The sequence below is a fragment of the Pygoscelis adeliae genome, unplaced genomic scaffold (genome assembly GCF_000699105.1).
Source record: "Pygoscelis adeliae isolate BGI_AS28 unplaced genomic scaffold, ASM69910v1 Scaffold71, whole genome shotgun sequence".
In the NCBI taxonomy this organism is placed as follows: domain Eukaryota; kingdom Metazoa; phylum Chordata; class Aves; order Sphenisciformes; family Spheniscidae; genus Pygoscelis; species Pygoscelis adeliae.
In genome coordinates, this window is record NW_008824356.1 from 5996846 (window position 1) to 6018439 (window position 21594).

At 47.7% G+C, this 21594-nt stretch overlaps 1 protein-coding gene across 3 annotated transcripts in view; it reads left to right on the top strand.

The window, feature by feature from the left end:
• Window positions 1-20931, top strand: part of ESRRB (estrogen-related receptor beta) — a 134751-nt gene extending 113820 nt beyond the window's left edge. For all 3 annotated transcript variants that reach the window (XM_009319404.1, XM_009319405.1, XM_009319403.1), the window contains 4 exons: window positions 5858-5968; window positions 6617-6778; window positions 12783-13052; window positions 19505-20931. In XM_009319404.1, the coding sequence (XP_009317679.1) occupies window positions 5858-5968; window positions 6617-6778; window positions 12783-13052; window positions 19505-19749 (788 nt within the window). In that variant the 3' untranslated portion in view covers window positions 19750-20931. The remainder of the gene's footprint in view (window positions 1-5857; window positions 5969-6616; window positions 6779-12782; window positions 13053-19504) is intronic.
• Window positions 20932-21594: the final 663 nt, after the last annotated feature.

The following is a 21594-nucleotide window of genomic DNA, read 5'->3' on the forward strand; positions in this document are numbered from 1 at the left end:
AACAATGGCTAGTGCTGCAGAGACACCTCTGCAGAGCTGGCAGCCATGCAGCTGGCATTGGTGGAGGAGAAGGGTTGGTTTACAAGCTGTGTGAGTTACGCCAGATCCTGTATGCTTTGAACCAACCACCTGGGACATGCTGCTTGTGTTTCTGTGTGTCAGGAGCAAGGACGCCTTGTGTCACTGCTCCAAGGCATGTGACAGCCTCTGGTACCAGGTATCATCAGGCATCACAGAGCTAACCTGTCTCTCTGAGTACAGGGACTCTTTAGCCAGACAGACAGCAAAGGAGCTTTCCTACCCGACTAACATATCCCTGAAAACATTAAAGGTGGAGCAGGCTGCAACATCCTGCTTGAACTGATCTAATCTCTCTGTAGGCTCTTGTAACACAGGAGATGGATTTTTCAACTCCACTGCCTCCCTCCCCAGGCTAGTTCCCCACCCTCCCATTGCAAGCGTCACTCCCAGGCTTACTGACCTGCACCGTGCTAGTCGATGGGTTTTTCTGGCCATGCTGACCTGCCACCCTCGAGTCACTTCCCTATGTTTCAAATGAGGTGGGTAATTGCAGCAGCCATCTACCAGGAGATTTTCCAGGGGCTGGCCTCTTTTTGCAGCAGTAGAACAGCTTAATGGTATAAAGGGGTGTTTTCCCCTTCCCATGCTGGAATCTCAGAGTAACAAAGGAGAGCCTAGTCAGGTTGCAGCCTCTCCACTCTCATTGGACAGAGATGCCTTGCCCTGTAGTCTATTTCTTTCCCCATCTTGGCAAGCCTAAATTTTATGGTCATTGGTGCTCTCTGTTTCCTTGATAGGCCTCCTCCTGGCTCACTCATCCCATCACCACATCCTGTTGTCTCTCTTGAAGTTCAGAGCAAAAAGAAGGAGGGAAATTCTGTAGTAGACACCTTGGGCACAATCCTTCTCCCCTTCCTTTCTTCTCTGCTCTTAGCCTACACCTTCCAGCTTCCTTGGGCAGTGCCAGTCCATGTACTTTGGACTGCAGCTCCTGGGGACAGGGGCATCTCTGTTAGCTGCAGAGCACAACCCCAGCTCAGACCCTGGGAGAGCAAGCAGGCTGCATTGACGCAGAAACTGCAGCTCAAGGATTAGGTGGGCAGCAGGCACAGGACCTGGCTGGTGTATTGGGGAAGCTCAGCAAAAGCAGCCCCGTGGGCATTGCTCCCTGGCCAGCACTTGCCCTGTGTTCCCTTTGGTTGTGTCCTTCTTGGTTTAGACACATATTGTACCGTGCAAACGCTGTAGCTTGGCTCCTCCATTGGCTCTTTTGGCAAGATAGATCTTTCTGTTCCTATCAATTCATGGGCATGTGATAGGACTCGATGGAAAGTGAGGTGAGGCTAGTAATTTGACGCGACAGCTGATATTGGGCCTAGACTGCATTTTCCACTGGCCAGGGCTTAGCTTCACAGAGCTTTTAAGAGTATTTTTAGTCCCCAGAAAATAAAAGAGAAACTAAACCTGACTTTGTGTGCTGTCGCCTCTGCATACTCGGCTATTTTTACTTCCGACAGACTCGGCCTGGGTCCAGCTTTTAAAAAAAGCTGGAATTATTTTACTTCCATTAAGAAAAAAACCCCAAAGCCTGATGTTATCAAGTCAGCCAAGGGGACATCTGATCCCAAAGTTGTCAGGCAGACGTCTCTCCGAGGGGCATGTCAGAGAAATGCAGGGAGCTTGAACAGATCAGCAGATCAGCTCTCCCACTGCAGAAGCTTGGTGCTGGCACAGACATCTCTGGAAGAGCGCTTGGAACACGAGTGGCACCCACAGGACACTTAGAAAACTGACATCCCTACCCCAGGCACCATGCTGAGCCGAAAAGAAGTCCTGGTCTTGCCCTCCTCCCTGCTAGGTCAGAGGGGGCTCAGGCAGGCTGGGGAGCTGAGAGCATGCTGCCGGTGAGCTGGGACTCAGTCCCTGTGGTGGACACCGGGGTCAGTTCCACACCTAGGTCAGACAGGGTGGCAGGACTCTTATGCAGGGTCCCTCAAAACGTAACAAGATTAAATGAACAGCAGCACTTCTTGCAACACAAGGGAGTGGGAGGAGAGGGGATGTTTCCAGCACAGATAGCCTTCATTTGTGAAGAAGCAGCTGCCAGAAAGGTAGGTTATCAAGGGGTGGTACTTCCCAAACTTTGCCCTATACTGTTGCATCTCACATTGTGTATGTGAGCTCTCCCTTCTTTGTTGCTCTAGCAGCCCCTTCTTCCTGATACTGCCAAGAAGGGGCATCCGGGAGTGCCTGTGGTGGTGGCAGTTTTGTAGGATGAGTACTTTCTCTCCTGGGAACTGGCCAGTTGGGATCCATGTGAGAAATGGGCTTGTGCAGAAGCTGGAAGGCAACTACTTTCTCTTGCTGCTGTCTTGTTGTCAGGCTGTGGCACCAAATCCTATGTAAGAGTCTTCAGTACAGACCAGCTGCGTCTCGTAAGTGGCTGCTGCACCTTGCAGTTAAAGCTCAGGTGGCTGCATGTTTGGTGTCAAATCTGCCCTTGGGGTTACAGTTACTGCTCAGCCTTCCTCCAGCCATCTCCCTTCTCCTCATACTCTCTCACTTCCATTCATATCTCAGTTTACATCCCCCTCCGTTTCTTCTCTGCTCAGTACTTTCCTTCATGCTGCTTCTCTGAGCTCGCCCACTGCACTTCCCCACTCCATTTTAATGTCCTTTAGTGTCTCTCTCAGAGCTGCATTGTAACCAGCCTGCCTATCTTAAAATCAGCCACTGAGGAAATCAAGTAGAACAGCCACCTGAATACTACAGCTTAGTACCAGGTCCTGATTTTTGGCTATGCCCTTTCCTTCCATCTAGCTATGACCCATTAGGCTGTCAGATCTTTGGGGAAGGGATTTTGCCATGATGCTTATGTCTGGAGTGTCACAGTCAGGGACTCAGGGGTTGAAATGCTTTTGTTTGCTGTAGCACCTGCAGGTCGCTGCGCTCAGCAACTGGCGCTGGGATGCGCTACGTAGGGGTCAGCCTATTCACCAGCTCTGCGGCTGGAGCGATGACGACAGAGTAGAATAGTGGCTCTGCAAATGCTGATTGAAAACATTTGCCTCAAGGAGTGTCACGCAGGATGGGGAACAAGAGGAGGACAAACACTTGTTCAAAATTAACAAGCCAAAGTCCTTGGGCAAACAGACCTCTGTCTGCTCAGTGAGGGAAGGAGGGATGGAGGGTAAATCTCTCTGTGCCTCTCTTATCTTTTTTTAATGCACTTAAGTCCTTTGTGTCCTTATAATCTGATTGAGGGTCCCTAATACTGCTGCAACCTGTGCAGCCATCCCTCTGCCAAGCACTGGAGGATGGCATGCTTCTCCTTGGGAGAAGGAAACGAGCTCCTTCCCTCATTTCCTCCCTACTCCCCCAGTCCCCCCTCCCCGCTGCTTATCAAACTGCACGGCGAAAACATCCTGGAGGGCTGTGTGTTGGTTTCTCCTGGGCTGAGAATGGTGTCTCCCTGCAACAGTGATATCCTGTCCACTGCCGTGAGGGAGTGGACCCCCTTTGACCCTTCTTCTGCAAGGGTCCTGGGGAGCTGTAATTCAGGCCTGAAGTCCTGCAGCCTGTTCTGGATTCCTCCATAATCTTTGAACAGTGTATTCCTGACCCTTTTAGTTTTCACACCTGGTTACTTGGTTCACTGGCAGTTCCTGAAATTTGTGTCTCTCCCTCCTCTCCTGGCTTATAGGTAGGTGTCATTCATTCAGCAGAGCATGGAATAGAGGTGGTCTTTCTTAGGAAACCAGGGCACATTTATAGAGGGAAAGAAATCATGGAGGGAATGAAAGTTTCCTGCTTCATCCAGAACTTTATTAGTGCTATTCCTCAGGGATGTCCCTAGATAATCTCAGGTTTGGGACTTCCTGGCTGCCCTTTCTGAAATCACTCTCTGGAACGTGTTGGGGCTCCCAGGAAGAAGTCTTGCCCACAGACTACCTGCTGCTGGAAATGGAGGTAAAAGAAGCAATGATGGGCGACGTTTTCAGAAACAGTACCATGTAATGGAGGAGAAAGGAGAAATGCTTAGGGATGTCAGTGAATTCTCCACACAGAGTCACAAATAGAAAATGGGGCAGGGGAAGGAAACTACGCAGTTTGATCTGAGTTCACCTATGTGGCTTCATGTCTTTCTCTCCATCTCTCAATGTCTGCCATCCTCCCACAGCAGCCACTGCCAGCAGCAGTTCCTTTGCTCTGGAAAGCCTGCTTCTCCTGCTCAATGGGAGCAGCAGGACTCCTAAAAGGAAGCAGCTATATAGCATTAATAACATCATGCCTATGAGCCTCTGTCCCCACACACAGATAATGCCACCTAGACCTCCATGTGGGTGTTGCTACTGCCAGAGAGATCTTGCTGTCGGACTGTATAACTGAGTGCTGTTGGCTTGATTGGTGGTGGTTATTCTTTGCTGTTGCGGGGCTGTTGGTACTGTCTGTCAGTCAAGCTGGTTTGGGTGCTCCAGCTGTGAAGAGTATCAGGACCTAGATGTCATGGCAATTAACGGTTTCATGTGGTGCAAGTGGGGCTGGTGTGAGCATTACAGTAAAAGCTTTCTCCTTTCCATGACATAGTAAGCAAATGCCATGAAACGCACAATGTAAGTGACAGACATGTGCCTCTTTCTGGGGTAGAATGTTTGTCAGCAGACTGCACGTTTTTTTCAGGTGTACAAGTTGTTCAAAAAGCATCACTTCAAAACTGATTTGGAGTGTTTGCTTTTAGATGTTTGTGTTTATGCAGTGGATTGATTGCAAAATATTAATGGCTTGATGTGATTAGTAAGTGTATCACATAATTGGTTCCTGTGATCAGACTAGATAAACTCCTGTGTGTTTCTAAGGAAGTACTTGTATAGTGTAAATTCAAATTTTTATTCTATTCGAATGCTCCTACATTTACCTTGAAAGATTTTTTTTGCAATAGCTGTTTCTCCCAGCAAGACTGAATTACTCCAATTTCACAAGAACTGCTTACCAGAGATGATATGGCTGGCCAGAAATAACTGACAATTGGACAAATATCTATGGCTTTTTTCACGATTTGTTTTTAACATTGTATTTTGTAGTGACACAGCAGTTCAGCTGCTGTTCCTGGTCTATTGATGCTGCTATGGTTTTTTGCATGGTGACAGTCATTGGTGTTTCCCAGTCACTGGGAACTGTTTTCAATGTGCTATTTGCAGTTTGAGTCACTGTATTTTGAAAAAGCTGCAACAAATTCTTCAGTGTCTCCCTACTTCAGCTTTATCATAGCTTTATTATAGTAGAGGTTGTGTCTATTTGTTTGGGTTCTACTTTTATTACAGTTGCCTTACTTGAGCAAGGCTGAAACATCTTTGTTGAATTCATAGTCCATAATCTATTTGCTATAGGTCACTTTTTAAAAATATAAACAGTGAGAGGTCACAGAACATTTAACTTCTCATTTTTAAGAACAATCTAAAAGCTTATTTTTATAACCGCAGGTTTGATTGACATTTAAAGTCTTCCTTTCTAAAAGCAAGATCATCTAGAGGGCATTGAGGTCTGAAGCTTTTCATTTGCCCATCAGATTGATAGTGATTCAAGAGTTTGAATGGGTTAATTTCTGTCTTCATTAATGTTTTGAATAAAAGTAAAGCTCACAGCAGCACGGTTAGAGCTGGAGGCAGTCTAGCTGGTATTATTGGGATTGCTGGGTTCAGCTGAGATCTCAAGTGTTTGGGAGAGGGAAACTCCCTGGAGTGTGGGGAACATCTTACTTAGCAAATTTTAGCATCTGCTTGTCAAGGTTCCCTGTGGCACTAAGGAATCATGAGGATTTATCTTGTTTTACCTGCAGGTGTTCGTCTGGATCGAGTCCGTGGAGGCCGCCAGAAATACAAAAGGAGACTGGATTCTGAGAGTAGCACTTACCTGAGCCTACAGATCCCTCCCCCAGCTAAAAAGCCACGTACGTATTGGTCTTGAATTGTGGTCCTCTAAGCAACCACTGTGTTTCTTTTTATTGGTCTCCCAAAATGTACAATGGAGCAGTTGCCACTTCTGATTCCCCTATCAGTCACCAGCACTAGGATTTTTTTCTTATGATCATAGAGCAGAGGTATATTAGGTACAGCTCAGGTGCTGTATTCATTGTACCTAGGGTTAAAGACCAGACCTTTCCTAGAAGATTATGTAAATCAATTTAGCGATACTCTGATCTTTTCCTGTATCCAAGCTATGTTAACAAAACCGGTCCCATGCTGATTTCTCTTCCATACTACCCGTAGTTCTCTAAACTTTTCCACATCCCACCAAATGATTATTCATGCCTCCTCCTCCCCTTGTTGGACCTACCTGAGACAATGGCTGACAACCTTACAGTAGCTTCCTGCTTTTATCATCCCTGTACAGAGCTGGTTTGGCATAGGCAGATCACTACAGCTTGTGTAGCTGCAGTGTAGTCTTCCCCTGTTGTGACCGAAACCATTTCTGAGGTCCTATGGCGACTATAGTCACGTCTTATCCCAGGAAGGTCCTTCTAGAAAGGGCTGTTACGACTCTTTACTGTTATATGTCATGAGAGATACAACAACAACTTCTCCTTTGAAATGTGCAGTGACTAAGATCGTCTCCCACTTGCTGGTGGCTGAGCCAGAGAAGATTTATGCCATGCCTGATCCAACCATGCCAGAGAGTGACATCAAAGCCCTGACAACCCTCTGTGACCTGGCAGACAGGGAACTGGTGGTGATCATTGGCTGGGCAAAGCACATCCCAGGTAAACAGGAGGAATTTCAAGGATGTAAGCATGAACAGCAAAGGGAACTATTATTTATCACTGTGCTTACCAGTTTTGTCTTCAACCAGGATTTTTACATATAGTGATGGGTGGAAATGGCTGTCACAGAAAACTGCTTGTGGTGGGTCCTCGATGGTAACAAACTCCAATATAGCCTATGGTGTAGGTGCATAAATTGATGACTCTATGTGTGTGTGCCCTGGAATTGTGCAGAAGGCTTCGAGACGATATGATAAAGTTCTCAGTTGTACCTGGCATTCAGTGGCACAGCGAGTGAAAGTGCTTGGGAAACAGGCCTTGGGATGGTGTGGTGGACTTTAGTGATTTTGCACTGCATCAACATGACCTAGGTCTGTTGTGTGTATAGATGAATAAATGTTACAGCAGTGACTGGACTTTACTGCTAATGACATGCCAGTTACCCACCCTGTCTGTAGTGGGCATTCTTGCCCAGACTCAGGAAAGCTTTTGTCATACTGGATTCATCACAGAACAAGTCCCATTGGGTTGGAGGACATACTCACTATTGTCAGTGAATCTCCAGGCTTCTATGTTGACAAATAATGAGGACACCTTATTGGCAATGTGACTAGTCTCTGAAGGCTCACTGACTGTAACCAATTAGGGTGCCTGTGCGATTGAGTGACATAGCAAGTGTCTCGCACCTGTAGGCAGGATGGACCCAGGCTGAAGGAGCAGACATGGCCCTCAAGGGGGTTCTGGGGACAAAGATTTGGACTGGGAAGGGAAAATGCCCCCTCTCTCTAGTTCCCTGCACACCTCCAAAAAAGATTGATTGGATGTGGGTGTGGAGAAGGTTGGCCAGGGAACTTAGGGGATGTCCTTGGGGTTTATGTGGCTGCTTTCCAAAGACTGCTTCAGACGCTCATATGAAGAGCTCACTACAGCTATCTCCTGCCTTCTGTCCCCCTTCCTTGTGTCAGGAGAATATCTGAGGCTCAGCCACAGGATCACAGGATTTAACCCATATTGCACATTGTCTGTGTCTTCCACTGCATGGGTGTGTGTTCTCTTGCTTTGCTTCTTGGCTTTAAGTTCTTCCTTGCTTGGTGAGGCATCTTAGCATGAGTGATCAGACAGTTTAGTTCTCCCATGTATTTTGCTTCTCTTTGTACCTCCTCTTTTGGCTTTTTGGTGGCTGCTTCTCTTTTTTCAGAGGGAGTATTTCTTCTGTGACTCAAGAGTTAGTGGTTTCCTGGGCTATATGTAGTATGGACTGTTATGTGGTAGGACTATAAAGCCTGGAGAAACTTTTTCGGGACAGTGTTTCTGAGTAGAGGTTAATCTCAGTGGTGCCCTTCTTACATGAGATCTGCAGTACCTGCAGGGATTACACCCGTCGCTAGTGCTGGAATCCATCTGGGGCTGATTCATCACAAGTGGGGTTACAGTGGCGATTAGGGAACTCAGCCTGGATTGCTCTACTAACCCAGTACTTGGGGTGTTAACAGGAATGGTTTTAATGCAATGCAATTAACTGCTACAGCTGCCCAGTGAGGTGCTGTTGTATGTTCTTCTAACCTTGGCTATTTCTGTTCACGCAGGGTGCCCTGCTGTAGTTCCCTAGCTTGCAGGTGTGGGATGAGCGTTGGATGCTCAGCTCCGAGTTCCTACGGAGTTTTCCAGCCTGCCATGGTGATATTATCTCAGAACAGGAATATAGTAGAGATACTCCTGCACTGTGAAAGGGGCTCTTCCTCTCCTTTCTGAGGAAGCAGGACATACCTATCATCATCTCAATTGTCTCTGTGTATTTTCCTTTCCTATCAAAGGCCCTGCAACATGGTAACAGCCATCAGCCTGGCACAGTTCAGACCAGCAGCAGTATTGTAACAGGACTGTGTGTACAGGAGAGAGCTCAGGGATTGTTACACAAGGGAGCAGTACCAAGAAACAAACATAATAAAAGACAGTTCATAAAAATGGAACAAAATATCCTATAGTTCTGAAACAAGCATGAAACATACTGAGTTAGGCAGCAAGGGGGCAGAGCAGGGCAGGGCCAGGAGGCTGCCAGGTGTCTAGATTATCCATGCCCCGTATTTCTGCCTTCCAAGGATTTTGAGCAAAACAGGACATTGCTTCCTGTGTGCATGAACTCTTGGACAAAGAGAAATGGAGAAAGGAACAAAAGTCACATATTCCTGCCTTGTGTTCACACTGGAATTGGTTAGGAACAGTGTGACCTGAAAGTCATACCAACCCTTCAGGATCCCAGGTGTCAGTACAAACTTTTACTCCACAGTGTTAGCAAATAAAATCAGTTAAGCTTAAAGACACTTTCCTATGATAACAAGAAAGCATGATTTAATGGTGTTTAGCAAATTTTATTAGCTCAATAGCCTTATTAGCCATTAGCTCAAAAGCCACGTTTAGCCATTGTGGAGTTGTCCCCTTCTGTATGAGGCCCCCTCTCGCCACTACTCATCCTCCCCCCTGTGCTAATTGTCTTTGAACAACATCTACCTTTTCTGCGTGCCTTGGTGCAGGGAGACAAGACTTCTCTCGAGGGGTGACGATGAAGACTCTCCCAGGGTAGCTGTTGTGCTGTTCTCACTAGGAAGACGATAGTACTAGCACAGAATGAAATATGGCAAGTGGAGTGACAGCAGCTGTGTCTGGAGTGGCCTCAGATCCTATAATTACATCTCCCTTTATTACCTCTGCTAATGGCCCTCCAGGATGACAGAAATGATAATAAATTAACAGATTATGAACTCCACTTGCCACAAATTATGTGACTCTTTTTTTTTTTAATTCTGGGAGCTCCCACTGCCAAACCACTGAAATAAAAAAAAAATCACAAAAAATAAAAAACCTGAATGTCACATCAGCTATTGCAAATAAAGCAGCTTTTCTCAACCTCCACCTGGGAAGGAGGGAAACGTGCATGCAGCTCTGTGCTACAGACAGAGGCTCCTCTTTTGGGAGCCTAGGGATGGCAGTGGAGTATTCAGCACCTTTCAGGATAAGACCTGGGAAAAGCAGCAAGAAACAGATCACTAAGGGCACTTTCTGGATGCAGTGCCATCAAACAGCTCAGGAATGCAAAAGGGCTGGATTCTAGGAATTCCTGGGAGCTGTAAGACGGCAAGGCAGTTGAATTTCACAACTCACCAGTGTTACAAACAGTGTTACAAACCTATAATAGCAAACCTGTGATTTTGGCCAGGTCAAATTAGCATTTACCTTTCCTGATCTCAAGTTTTATAGCATGGGAGACCCCAGGTTATATGATCTTCCCTTGTCTATGCAGACTGCAATGATATAGGCACAGTCCTCCAACCCTTGCATTCTACATGTGTAAACGCTGGAGGAAAAGGATCCCAATTCTGTCAGACATTTCAAGTCCAGGCTTGGCACTGCAGCACTCCCTCCCTCATGCCTGCCTGCCGGAACTGGAGTTGTTGGCTACCTTGGAGTGCTTCTGGCAGGGGGCTTTCCCAGGTGGGTAGGGTAATTGCAGCTGGCTCTTCTGTTCTCCTTGGCACAGGGTAAAGCATGGTCTCCCCTGTGCAATTCCCACCTGCCATAACTGCCTCTGGAAAGAGGGATTAACAGAGATGTTGGATGTACAGGCTACTGCTAGGGTTAAGTCAGTTTTTCTACTTTATTCTCTAGCAGAAAAGTGTGAGCCATGTCTGTCCTGAATCCTCTCACTCTACTACATGACTGTTTCTCAATCTTTAACAAATTTCATTGGCAGACCGCAGTGAGGCGATGGCATAACGCCTTTTGTAATCCAGATGGAATGAAGATGCAAAAAGGCCACGCGACTGACCCAGAAACTGGACTTAAGGCAGCAGCCTAAATCCTGGGCTGTTCTTCATGGTCAGAGCTAGGAGAGGGTTGACAAAAGGAGAGATTCCAGGTGCTAGAGACTGTGACAGTGGCTGTGCACAGCACCATTACCCCTGTCTCAGGGCTAATCTCATCAGTTCCCTGTGCAGCAAGCAGGAGACCTGGGGAGACAGGATCCCAAGCCTTCGAGCTGCATCAGCCTGCGCTTGGACTCAGTCAGGAGGGCTGCATTCAGGAGCAGCACAGTACTGACTGCAGGAGGTAAGGGGCAGAAGGGTGAGGCAAAGGATGAGGCACCCCTGAAGTACTCACAGCCCGAGCAAGGGGTGGGATTCACCAGGTGCTGGGCTACATGGAGCACAGGCTGTGCTGTACAGGAATCAATCTCACAGTCATGGAGCTGGATTTGCAGCTCTTCTCCCCAGTAGCCTGGGCTCCTCTTTAGCTGTTCCCTCTGGCACTCCTCCCCAATGGTTTATTGATTCTTCCCTCCCACCCACTGCTCCCCTCAGACCTTGCACACACAACACGTGACAGCTGATTGGTATCTGTTAATTAATGTGGCCTGGGGCCTCTTTTCTATTCAGTGGCCTGATAAGGGAAATTGGATGTCCAAGGGCTGCCAGGCCATTATCACCCTTTGCATCCCCTGGCAACACAAACACAAAACATGGCGTAGTGATAAATAAATACCACTAACCCACCCTTCTGCCTTCCCTTCCCCAGCTGAGATAGTGCAGATAGAAAAAGAGAACCCACAGTCAGTCAATATAGCAATCATCAGCTCTTTTGTTAATTGCCAACTTGATAACAAGAGAAATCAAATGATCATCATGGTGGCTGGCTACCTAGGCCCCTATACAGGGCCAAGAACTGTGAGCAGGGAGGGCTGTGGGATAGAGGAGTTCTGCTGAGCCTAGCACGCATCCAGCGGGACTGGGAGGCTCTTGGACAGAGGCTAATGAGCTCACAGGCTTCTTGGTGAGCCCCGAGGCTTAATAAGTATCTGGGGAGAAAACTGGCAGGGGAGGCTGGTGGAGCATTGCCCTCCCAGCTTGAGGGCTGCCTGGGTGTCCCATTCTCTCACAGCTTGGGGAACCTTTAGTCATGAGCTGCCAAAAAGCACAGTCCCTGCCTGTCAGTGGTGGGCAGGAACCGCCTAGATGGGACCAACACACTGTGCTTGGCATCCCTGTCTGTAATGGCTGTTGCACAGTGCCCATCTCCCAGGATCTTTCATGGTCTGGCCTTCAAGGGTACCTGGTACAGAGGGCGTAACAGACACAGCTTTCCTTCCATGCACTTTTTTCCCCCCCTCAGGACAGACAGTGCCTCTGTGTTTTGGCCTCTCCACTTTCTCAAGTGGGCTCTGGGGCTGTTGGGGGGTGTCTATCTCCAGATGGTGATTGCTCTTTCTGTATTTGAGGAGAATGACTTGGTTCACTGCTGGGTGCTGGTTCCATTGCTACTGGGTTTGGCTGTGATTTAGGTACTTGTATGGTACTGTAAAGATGTTTTTGACACTGGCTAGGGTTGTTGGCTGTGAGATGCAGGAAGCTGATGGTGTGGAGCTCAGGGAGTGATGAGGAATAGAAGCGGATTCTGTTCACAAATGTATTCAGCTTTTAAATACATTTCAGTGCTCTGTTGTGGCAGGACCTTTTCTCATGTTGGCGAAAATGAGAGACTGTGGTATGCTTGTAATTCAGGCCTGTGTCATTCCCTCCTATCCCATCAGAAACCCTCTTTTCTGCCATCTGGAGCTCTTTGGTCAGCTGGGGCAGACGAAATAGGCTGCAGTACAAAACTACAGAGGAACAGTGAGCAGGACAATGTGGTACAAAATAGTTGCTGCTATAGAAGAAGCAGTGATTATTGAAAAGAAGTTATTATTAACCTTGGATTGCCATAAATGCAGTCAGAGCATCAGGACTCCTGTTTGAGGCTGTGGGTGGGCATGGGAGCAGAGAGAAGGGTAAGGTTCATGTGTGCTGATTGCCACAGAGACAGTGTCACTTTAGTAAGCTTTGGGGTTTTTTTTGAAAGCAGCAGGCCAATGGGGGAGAGTGCTTGCGGTGAATCCCAGGGAAACTAAGGACCCCAGACTCCTAGAGGCTTTGCTGCACACCCATTTGACCCTGCTTGTCTTTTGCCCTGCCAGGGTTCTCCAACCTCTCCCTTGGGGACCAGATGAGCCTCCTGCAGAGTGCCTGGATGGAAATCCTCATCCTGGGCATTGTGTACCGCTCCCTGCCATATGAGGACAAGCTTGTCTATGCTGAGGACTACATCATGGATGAAGAGCACTCTCGTCTGACGGGGCTGCTGGAGCTCTACCTGGCCATCCTACAACTGGTGCGCCGCTACAAGAAGCTCAAGGTGGAAAAGGAAGAGTTTGTCACGCTCAAAGCTCTGGCCCTCGCCAACTCAGGTACAGCCCTGGCCCAGCCAGCCTCACAATCAGGGAGTCAAGGCCCATGCTGTTATCTGGCCTGGGAGGAAACTAGAGCCTACTGCCCGAGACTGTGTGCTGCCTGTGTCATGCAACATCCTCAATGCTCCTCTCTGTCCACAGAGCAGGACCTAAGCTGGAGAGCAGGGAGAAATGAGGCTTGCTGCTGCTAGAGCCCCAGCTGTGCTCTGGCCATGTATTAGGGAGTGGAGCCAGGCAGGGATGGGCTGGCTGCTGGTTTCTAGCAGTAAAAGAAAGGCTGTGGAGCCCTTCTCCACTAGCAAGCTGACTCCAGTGCCATGAGTTCAGAAAAGGGGATGTGGGCCACGCCTGCATGCACCTCGGTAGCGCTGGTCAGTTACAGCAAACAGGGAAACCCCGGTCCCAATTTCAAATAGCACAAAAAGCTGTGGGATTGGGGCTGCCTGGTCCTGCCCTGGAGATGTTCAGTGACCACAGACACTGAATCCCCTTTTAACTGGGAGACAGTGTGGATCTGGATGGTAGAGAGTAAGACATGCTGGCAGGAGCCTGATGTTGCCTGATCTGTTTCTTCTTGTGAAGAGGATGAGAAAGGCCACGGCCCTCAGCCCAGTGCCTTGCATCTCAGTCTGGGGAGGGCTGCAGCCCTCAATCAGCAGGCTGTGGGAGACACAAGAGGTGATGTGTGCTGCACTGATGTTGCACAGAAGCCAAACGTGTATTTGCTCACTAGTCCCTTCCGAAAGGGAAACTGCTAAAGCTACTGTGTGACGAGGGCTCCCTCTACATCCCTTGAGTCTCATTGTCTCACATCAGATCTTGCCGAACTGCATCGTGCAGGTCACAGAATTCACCCTTGCAGCCCAGCAGTGAGTCCAATATCAGTGTTTGGCTAAAACTGCCTTCCAGAAAGACACCCAGTGTGAAGCTGAAGGGATTAAAAGAGGGGGGAATCTACATCTTTCATGGTAGCTGACTCTAATAATTAATCATTCTCTCAGTTTAAAAATAAGAAGAAAGGCACCATATCTTTAACATCAGTTTGCTTGAGTTCAGCCTCCAGATACTGGTCTTTGTTGAGCTGTGTCCTATGACCCCAGGTCTTTTTACACCTGACAGCTTGACACAATAAAGTTCCTGTTCCATAGTTGCATTCCTTGGCTATAGATACATTACTTCAAGTGTAAGCAAGTGGTCCAGAATGCTGTGAGGCGGGCAGCCTCATTGTCTCACATCACCCTATCCTCACCATTTTACACCCTTCTGTTCCTCTTTGCCATCCATACTTCTTAGCAGCAGCAATTTAAAAGAAGAAAAGAAAAATTACTTACAGCTCATTGATAAAAACGTTGAATAGCATCTGTTTTTTTACTGATCCCTGTGGATTTCCACTAGAAAACTCCTCCTTCAGGGATGATTCACCACTGATAGCTACTTTGAGGTCTGTCATCTAGCCAGTTACTAATCAATTGAAAGTGTGCTTTATTGATATTGCATAGTGCTAATTTTTTAATGAGAATGTCCTGTGGTGCTAAGCCAAGTGCCTTATAAAAGCCTAAGTCTATTATATGTAAGCAGTTAACTTTATCAACCAAACTTGTAATCTCATCAGAGAGTGAAATCAGGTTTGTTTGACAAGACCTCTATTCCAAAGTATCGTGTTGACTGGCAGTAGTTGTAATACCATCTTGTAAGTCTTAATTGAACTTCGCTTTTTTTTCCCCTTTATTTTGCCCTGGTTCACATCAGGCTAGCATGGACACTATCAGATAAGACCTAGGAAAATAAGTGCATCATTAGAACTTTTCCAGTCATCTTGAATTTCTCAAAAATACCAAGACTTGTTAATCATTAATCTGCCCTAGATGGGCCTCAGCCAGCAATTTTAGAACTCTTAAAGCCAAGTTGTCCAGTTCTGCTGATTTCTGTAAAGTTTGTCCCTAGCAGGTGTCTAACATCTTCTTGCATAAACAACAGACTAAGAAGTCTTCATCATCTTCATATAACACAGGTACATAATGCTCCTTTTGTCTAAACAGGACAGAAATATGCACTGAGGACTTCTGTCTCCTCTGCACTGCTATTAATAGTTCAATCATCTCCAGGTGAGAAGAGCCCCCCTACAAATGGTCCTTTTTCTTCTATTTCTTAAATATTTATAAAACGTCTTCATTGTCCTTAGCCCTTCCAGCCATGGATTTTCCTCCAATGTCCTTCACTTCCCTTATCGATTTTCTACACTTCATAACTTCTGATTCATATAAATTGCTATCTGGTTCCCTTTTACAATTTCTCATATATTGCTTTTTTAGCTCTAATTGGTGCCTTTACTTTGCCACTGAACCAGGATGGGCAGATGGCCAAGGCTGGCCTCTCTCTATTGTGGGACGGTGGCTTTTGGCGATGTAATCAACTCTTATTAAAGAACCTGCCTCCTGTCTACCAGGAAGGTCACAGAATTAAACAGGGAGAAGGGCTCCTCAGAGAGGCTGAAGTGCTAAGGTAGTGGTTGTGACAGGGTGACAAGGTAAGTGCCACACCAGGACATTTATCTGGCCCATGCTATGAGGAGAGACAGTGCAGGACCTGAGCCTCGGTGCTGTCAATTTCCTCACGGTGTAACAGAAGCACTCTCTGCTGATGTTGCTCCCTGTGCTGTCTAGACTAAGCCCAAGGTAAGCCTTATGGGACAGTCTGCATCAGGAGTGGAGAAACACTGAGCAAAGACAGAGCAGAACAACCAACGCTCATCAGCTGCTTTGGGGTTCTGTTTCCAGCGCTGTGGAGTAAAGAAACCAAGGTAAGGGTCAGGAAGCACAGGCCAAAGCATGTTCTCAGCTGGATGGGAAAAGCCATTCTGACTTCACTGGTTTCTCCTAGTGCAGCTAGAAGCGCAGCTATGTAGGGGCATAATCCACAAAAATCCTGCTTTGTTATTCATACTGAAATATATGAAAGTAAAGCATGAGATCTCGTTTTTCATGTAATTAGAGCCTCTCACAACACACAGATAAGGAAGCTAGAATAGGGCAAGTGTATTTTTCTAATGTGACCTTCACATTAAACCTTCACATTCTTTAATATAAGTTATTTTTCTGTGTGTATTTTTGACATGGAATAAACTTGCAGAGCCTGCATGTATGTGCTTGCATGCAAACAGCTGATTCCTAAAACGGTAGGAATGCAGACTACCTCTGGGCCAGACCTCAGCTCCCTTGGGTCAGAGACAGGGTTTAAAGCTGAGCACTTAGATTAGCACCTGTGCTGCCTAGACCTGCTTTCTGCCTTGCCTCCCATATAGATAAATTCCTGAATTTCCCCTATCCCTGCTGGGTGTAATTGCTCATGCAACCCAGCTTCTAGGGACTTTCCTCTCTTCCATGCAGCTCTGTGTATATTGACCCTTTGTTTCTAGGAATTAAAACAAATGAAAACAGAAGTGGGAGCTCACTTGCTCTTTACTAGAGGAGAAACTGACAATAGGCCGACCTTGCCAGAGCTGTGGCTGATCTCCGAGTCCTCAGTGTAATGCACCAAGGACACACCTGCTGGGACTGGCAGAGACAATTCAAGCGAACTCTGTCTTTAATAAGTGCATTTTAAAGAGCTGAGAAATGAATTCTTAATGCCCAGAACAGCAGGCAAGTCCCAACAATATGATCACTCATTTTTTGACAGAGTAGGGGTGCTGTAGAAGTAACTTGTTCACTTCAGAGCCAGCAGTCCCTTCTTAGGCATTCCTAGGTCCTCTTTCCTCAGGAATACAAATTGATCAACCTGTGTATTGAAGAGCCCTCCAGGTTAGCATACAGCGTATGTTCAGTTAAGGACATCCCAGACTGGCCAAACCTTATTTCCCCTTTTTTTCCCCAATGCATTTGAGTGCTGAGATGGAGTGAACACGGTCTGGATCTAGCAAGGGGATGTATAGCAAATTCTGTCCTGACAGGTCCTGTGAGGTCTCTGCTCCTCCTGCTCCTGCCAGAAGCTGCAAGAAAAGAGTTAGGTGAGGAGGCAGTGGGCCTTGTCCATTCTCACACCTGCCCTGTACCCCGTGCCAGCAGTGCTGGAGAAGGGCTCCTGACGTGAAGCCTGACTTCTAGGCCAGCTGACCCTCAGGGACATGGTCAGGCAGCCTCCCTCCACCTCAGTGCTCTGGACAGCTGTAAAAATTCATAGCTATTGATTTTGTAATTAACAGTTTATCAATGCCATCGACACCAGTTCACTGATGGATTGCAAGGAAATTAATCCTGCAATGTTATTTTATTTTTCGCAGTCAGCTGCCAATTTTGAGCTTCTTTCAGCAAAGAGTGGGGGGGTGCGGCAGGCTTTGATCTTTATTTCCCCAATTCCTCTCCCTTTATACGTCATTATTTAGTGCTGTTAAGTCTCGTCACCTTACAGAAGTCAGGTGGCAGAAGGGCACAGCTTTGGCATTCTGTCTACTGTACAGCAGCATCAGTACCCAAAACCAGAGCGCCCACTTTCACCTGAAGCATGGCTCATTGCCTGGTGCTTCTAGCATCCGCTGGGATCTGCAAACTCTGATGGGCTGTGATTACTTCTCCCCTGTGTGCCCCTAGCCCGAAGGACATTAAACACAAAGGCTGGAGGACGTTTCTCTCCAAGCTCCAGCTCTTGACGCTTCCAGTCTCCAAAATGACCTCTGCAACTTGGCAGGAAACAGACCCCACTCACTTCTCCTGGATGGTGCATGGAAATTTTCTAGAGGTGCTACCTGGCTGGGGCAAGTTGCCAGACTAACTTGGAAACATGCTTCTCCCTCCCTACTTTTCAGAATTGACCTCTGTGGCCAGCTCAGGTCACTGTGATGACCTACCAGCCCCTCTCTGAGCTTCTTTGCCTGGTCTCTTGGATACAAAAAGCAAATGCAGCAAGAACAATCCTTCCTCAGTAGGCTTCCTGGAAATACAACCCTTTAATATCTTCTCATTAGTGCATTCCTTCTAAACAGCTTCTTAAAACAGCTTTCTTGCTAGACATGATTTTTTCCCAACTGTTGTAATACTTCATAAATCATGCATCATAAATAGCATTTACTGTACATGTATCTTATGAAATTCACAGTCTCTAATTTGTGTTGCACTCTCCATAGAGATGACACGTATTTCTAGAGAGATTTTGGCACTTCAGCCAGCTTTCCTCCCCTTCGCTGCTGTCACGCTGAGGAACCCCTGTCCTCAGATTTGTGTTCTATGTGTGTGGGCTGAGCCAGAGCACTGCCACACTGCAAAGCCCAGCTGCAGTGGCAGACGGTGCAACTACATGTGTGCACGTGTGCTTGCCGTAGTATCCCTTTGCTGCTGCCTCTGGATTCATTGCCCTGTGGCAGGAATCTTTATCAATGGGTTCAGTATCAATTAAAAGTCTCCGAACAATGACGACCAGGGAACACTGTCTCCAGCTCTGTCAGGGTTGTAAGAAAGAAGCAAGTATCAGCAGGATGAAAAGGAGAAAAACCTTCAGTGGTGCCGTGCCTGGTTAGCTTCTCTAATCTAACCTCTGCTCTTTGGTGCTGCCCTCTGTCACCATGACTTACTTACCCACAAGTTTAGCAGCCTGTGTTCAACTCAGGTTCCCCAGCTCAACCCTGGACTGGGTCAGTACTAGCTGCCTTTGCCTCAGAGACACACCAAGGAGCTGTGCTAGCCTTGCAAACCCTGCTAGCCCCTCCAGCAGCTTGTAGAAATCTAACTGGCAGCCTAAGGGAAGAGGCCTTGCAGGAGGTGTGCGTTTCCTTTACTGAAGCAGGAAGCTCCCCAAGCAGCTGCTGGCAGTCTCTGAAAACAGGGACATATGCACAAAGGTGGGGCTGGCAACACCCCTGGGCACACTGGTTGTGACCTACTGGGGCTTTTCTGTCTTGCTGACACCCTGAGCAGCTGCATGGCAATTAGGCAGTTTAGACAGATGAAGCGCTATAGCAGTGTTAATTATTCTTAATGAGATTGCTCCCAAGCGGCAGCACAGCAGCTGCTGCCCCTTGCAGGGTGACTCTCCCCATAAGGAGCATGGAGGGCAAGTGAATGTGCAAGTCACAAAGGCTCCCGGCTGACCCCTGCACAGCCCCAGACCCCTGCCCCTGGCTGGCAAAATGGGCAGCGCACAGGGCACAATGTGTCACCTACCCCTGGCAAGCTTACTGTCCCTGCGCTGCTAGCGCCAACTCGTTGGGCTGAGGCTGAACTTCACAGCAGCACCGCCAACACCTGCCAGCAAGGTCTTTTTTTCCCCTAAAGAAACAAAACAACAACAAACACACACACACCCCCCAAAAAAAAACCAAACACCCACCCCACCCCACCCCCCCAAAAAAAAAGATAAAAGAAAGAAAAGGAAAGAAAGCATCTTTAGCTTCAGGACCATAAGGATTTCCTTCCTCACGTCCGACTTGTCTGTTTGCTGTCTTTTCTCCCTCCCCCCAGACTCCATGCACATAGAGGACATGGATGCAGTGCAGAAACTCCAGGACCTTCTCCACGAAGCCCTGCAGGACTACGAGCTGAGTCAGCGCAACGAGGAGCCCCGGCGAGCAGGCAAGCTGCTCCTGACCTTGCCCCTCCTGCGGCAGACGGCCGCCAAAGCTGTGCAGCACTTCTACAGCATCAAACTGCAGGGCAAGGTTCCCATGCATAAACTCTTCCTAGAAATGCTAGAGGCAAAGGTCTGACAGCCCCAGTGCCAGCCGACAGTGGCCGGGGAACAAACTAGAAACAAAGATTCAGACAACGGAGCAATCCAAACAGCAGCAGCAGCCACCGCCGGCTTTTATCTCCAATCATTTATTATGGAAGAATTATTTAATGTCTATCTGTCGGCGTGACTGCAGAAATCTCGTGTACAGGAGGGGGGAAACTCTTTTAATCAGTCACCTGTTTCTCTTTTTTTCATTTGTTTTCTCTGTGGGAAATACCAGAATATGCTCTTGCACTTGTTGAGGCGGTCAATGGGGCTCAGCCCCTCTGAGCAGTGATGCTCTCAGCGCTGCCCAGGCCGCCTGCTCCCCAGCTCCCTCCGCCAGTGCTGGAGGGGGAGTGGGGACAGAAGCAGGAAGAGAGGAAGAATAGAGTCAATATAAACTTTATCTGCTGGTGTTGTGAGGGGTCAGATAGAAAGAGAAGCAGCCAGGGTCCTTCTTTTTGTCACCTTTCTGACTCTAACCATAGAGCAGATGCTCCTTTGGAGAAGAGTGCTGCTGGACCTCTCCTGATTAAAACAGCTGCTTCCCAGGCTCCTCTAGCGACAGCTAACACTTGTACATACAGGCCCCATTTCTCACTGGGAAAGATGCTCCTAACTGTGTAAGATATTCTGCGACCTTGTACAGTGTGTCATTACGCCTGGCTAGTCCCTCCCATGTACAATCCCCGCAGGCCCCTGAAGAGGTAGGATGTATGACCCTGAGAGAATGCAAGTCTCCTTTCCCAGATGGCAAGAAAAAGAGAAGAGCCTGATGTTATGCTTCAGTGCTGGGTTGACATGATAATCTCTGCATCCTCTCCTATGTGGTGCTAACTACAATTCTTCCACACTTTTCACCCCATAGTATATCAAACCTGCCTCTTCAGCTCAGCTGAGTGCCATTCCCCACTTGTTCCTTGTGGCAGAGAACACAAGGCTTTGTCTGCATGGTTACTGCCCAAGTATAAATACACCCCAAAACAGGGCTTTCCTAGACTGCATTAAAGTGACTAGCTCTTTGCCTCCAAAAAGATTTAGGCTTATTGCCAAACGCTAGTTAGGAATCAAGGGCACTGCTTTTTGGAGGAGGCAGCTCTTGAGCCTGAGAGATTGCTTTTTTGTGGCAGCCTAGGGAAATAAATTAGAGGGTGGCATGAAACCCCCGATATCTCAACAATTGTCTTCCCCTGCCTCATCCCATTATCCTCAACAGCAGCAAAAGAGCTAGCATAGATTATCCGTGGGCCTGGTAAGAGGTTCTCTCACTGATGGGAAAGCAAATAACTGACCTTGAGGTGGTGGGAGAAGTGGGGGAATGTTTATTTACTCTCTCATGTAACCAGTTTCCTGCTGTCTCTAAGCCCTGGTTTAGATTTGCTGCCTAAGCCACAACTGCTGCATTCCCAGTAGCCAGAGGGGAATGTGGGTTACTTGACAAAACTGGCTGCTGGCATTCTCTGAGATTTTACTTTCTAGGTCACTTAGTTTTGAGCCAGCCTGAGCTGATGAAACCTGAATGCATTGTCTGTTTTGTGGTCAGCGGCACGGGAGTAGAGGTGAGAAAAAGCCTCAGATCTACATTAGAGACACCACTAGCTCTACTGCCTCTGTTCCCCTCAAGCTTCCATCCCTTCCTGGCTAGCCCAGGAGAAGGGTGGTGTGGCAGAGGAGTAACTTGTCCCCAGCAGGCAGCCTTCCAAACCGGGGTTGAGGCACGTGATCAGGGAGACACTGGGTGCTTGTTTTCTGCTGGAGCAGAATGTGTCACAGCAGGGCTGTCAGTGCTGCAGAACAACGCCCAGGCTAGCTCAGCGACTGGGGGTGCTAACTCATG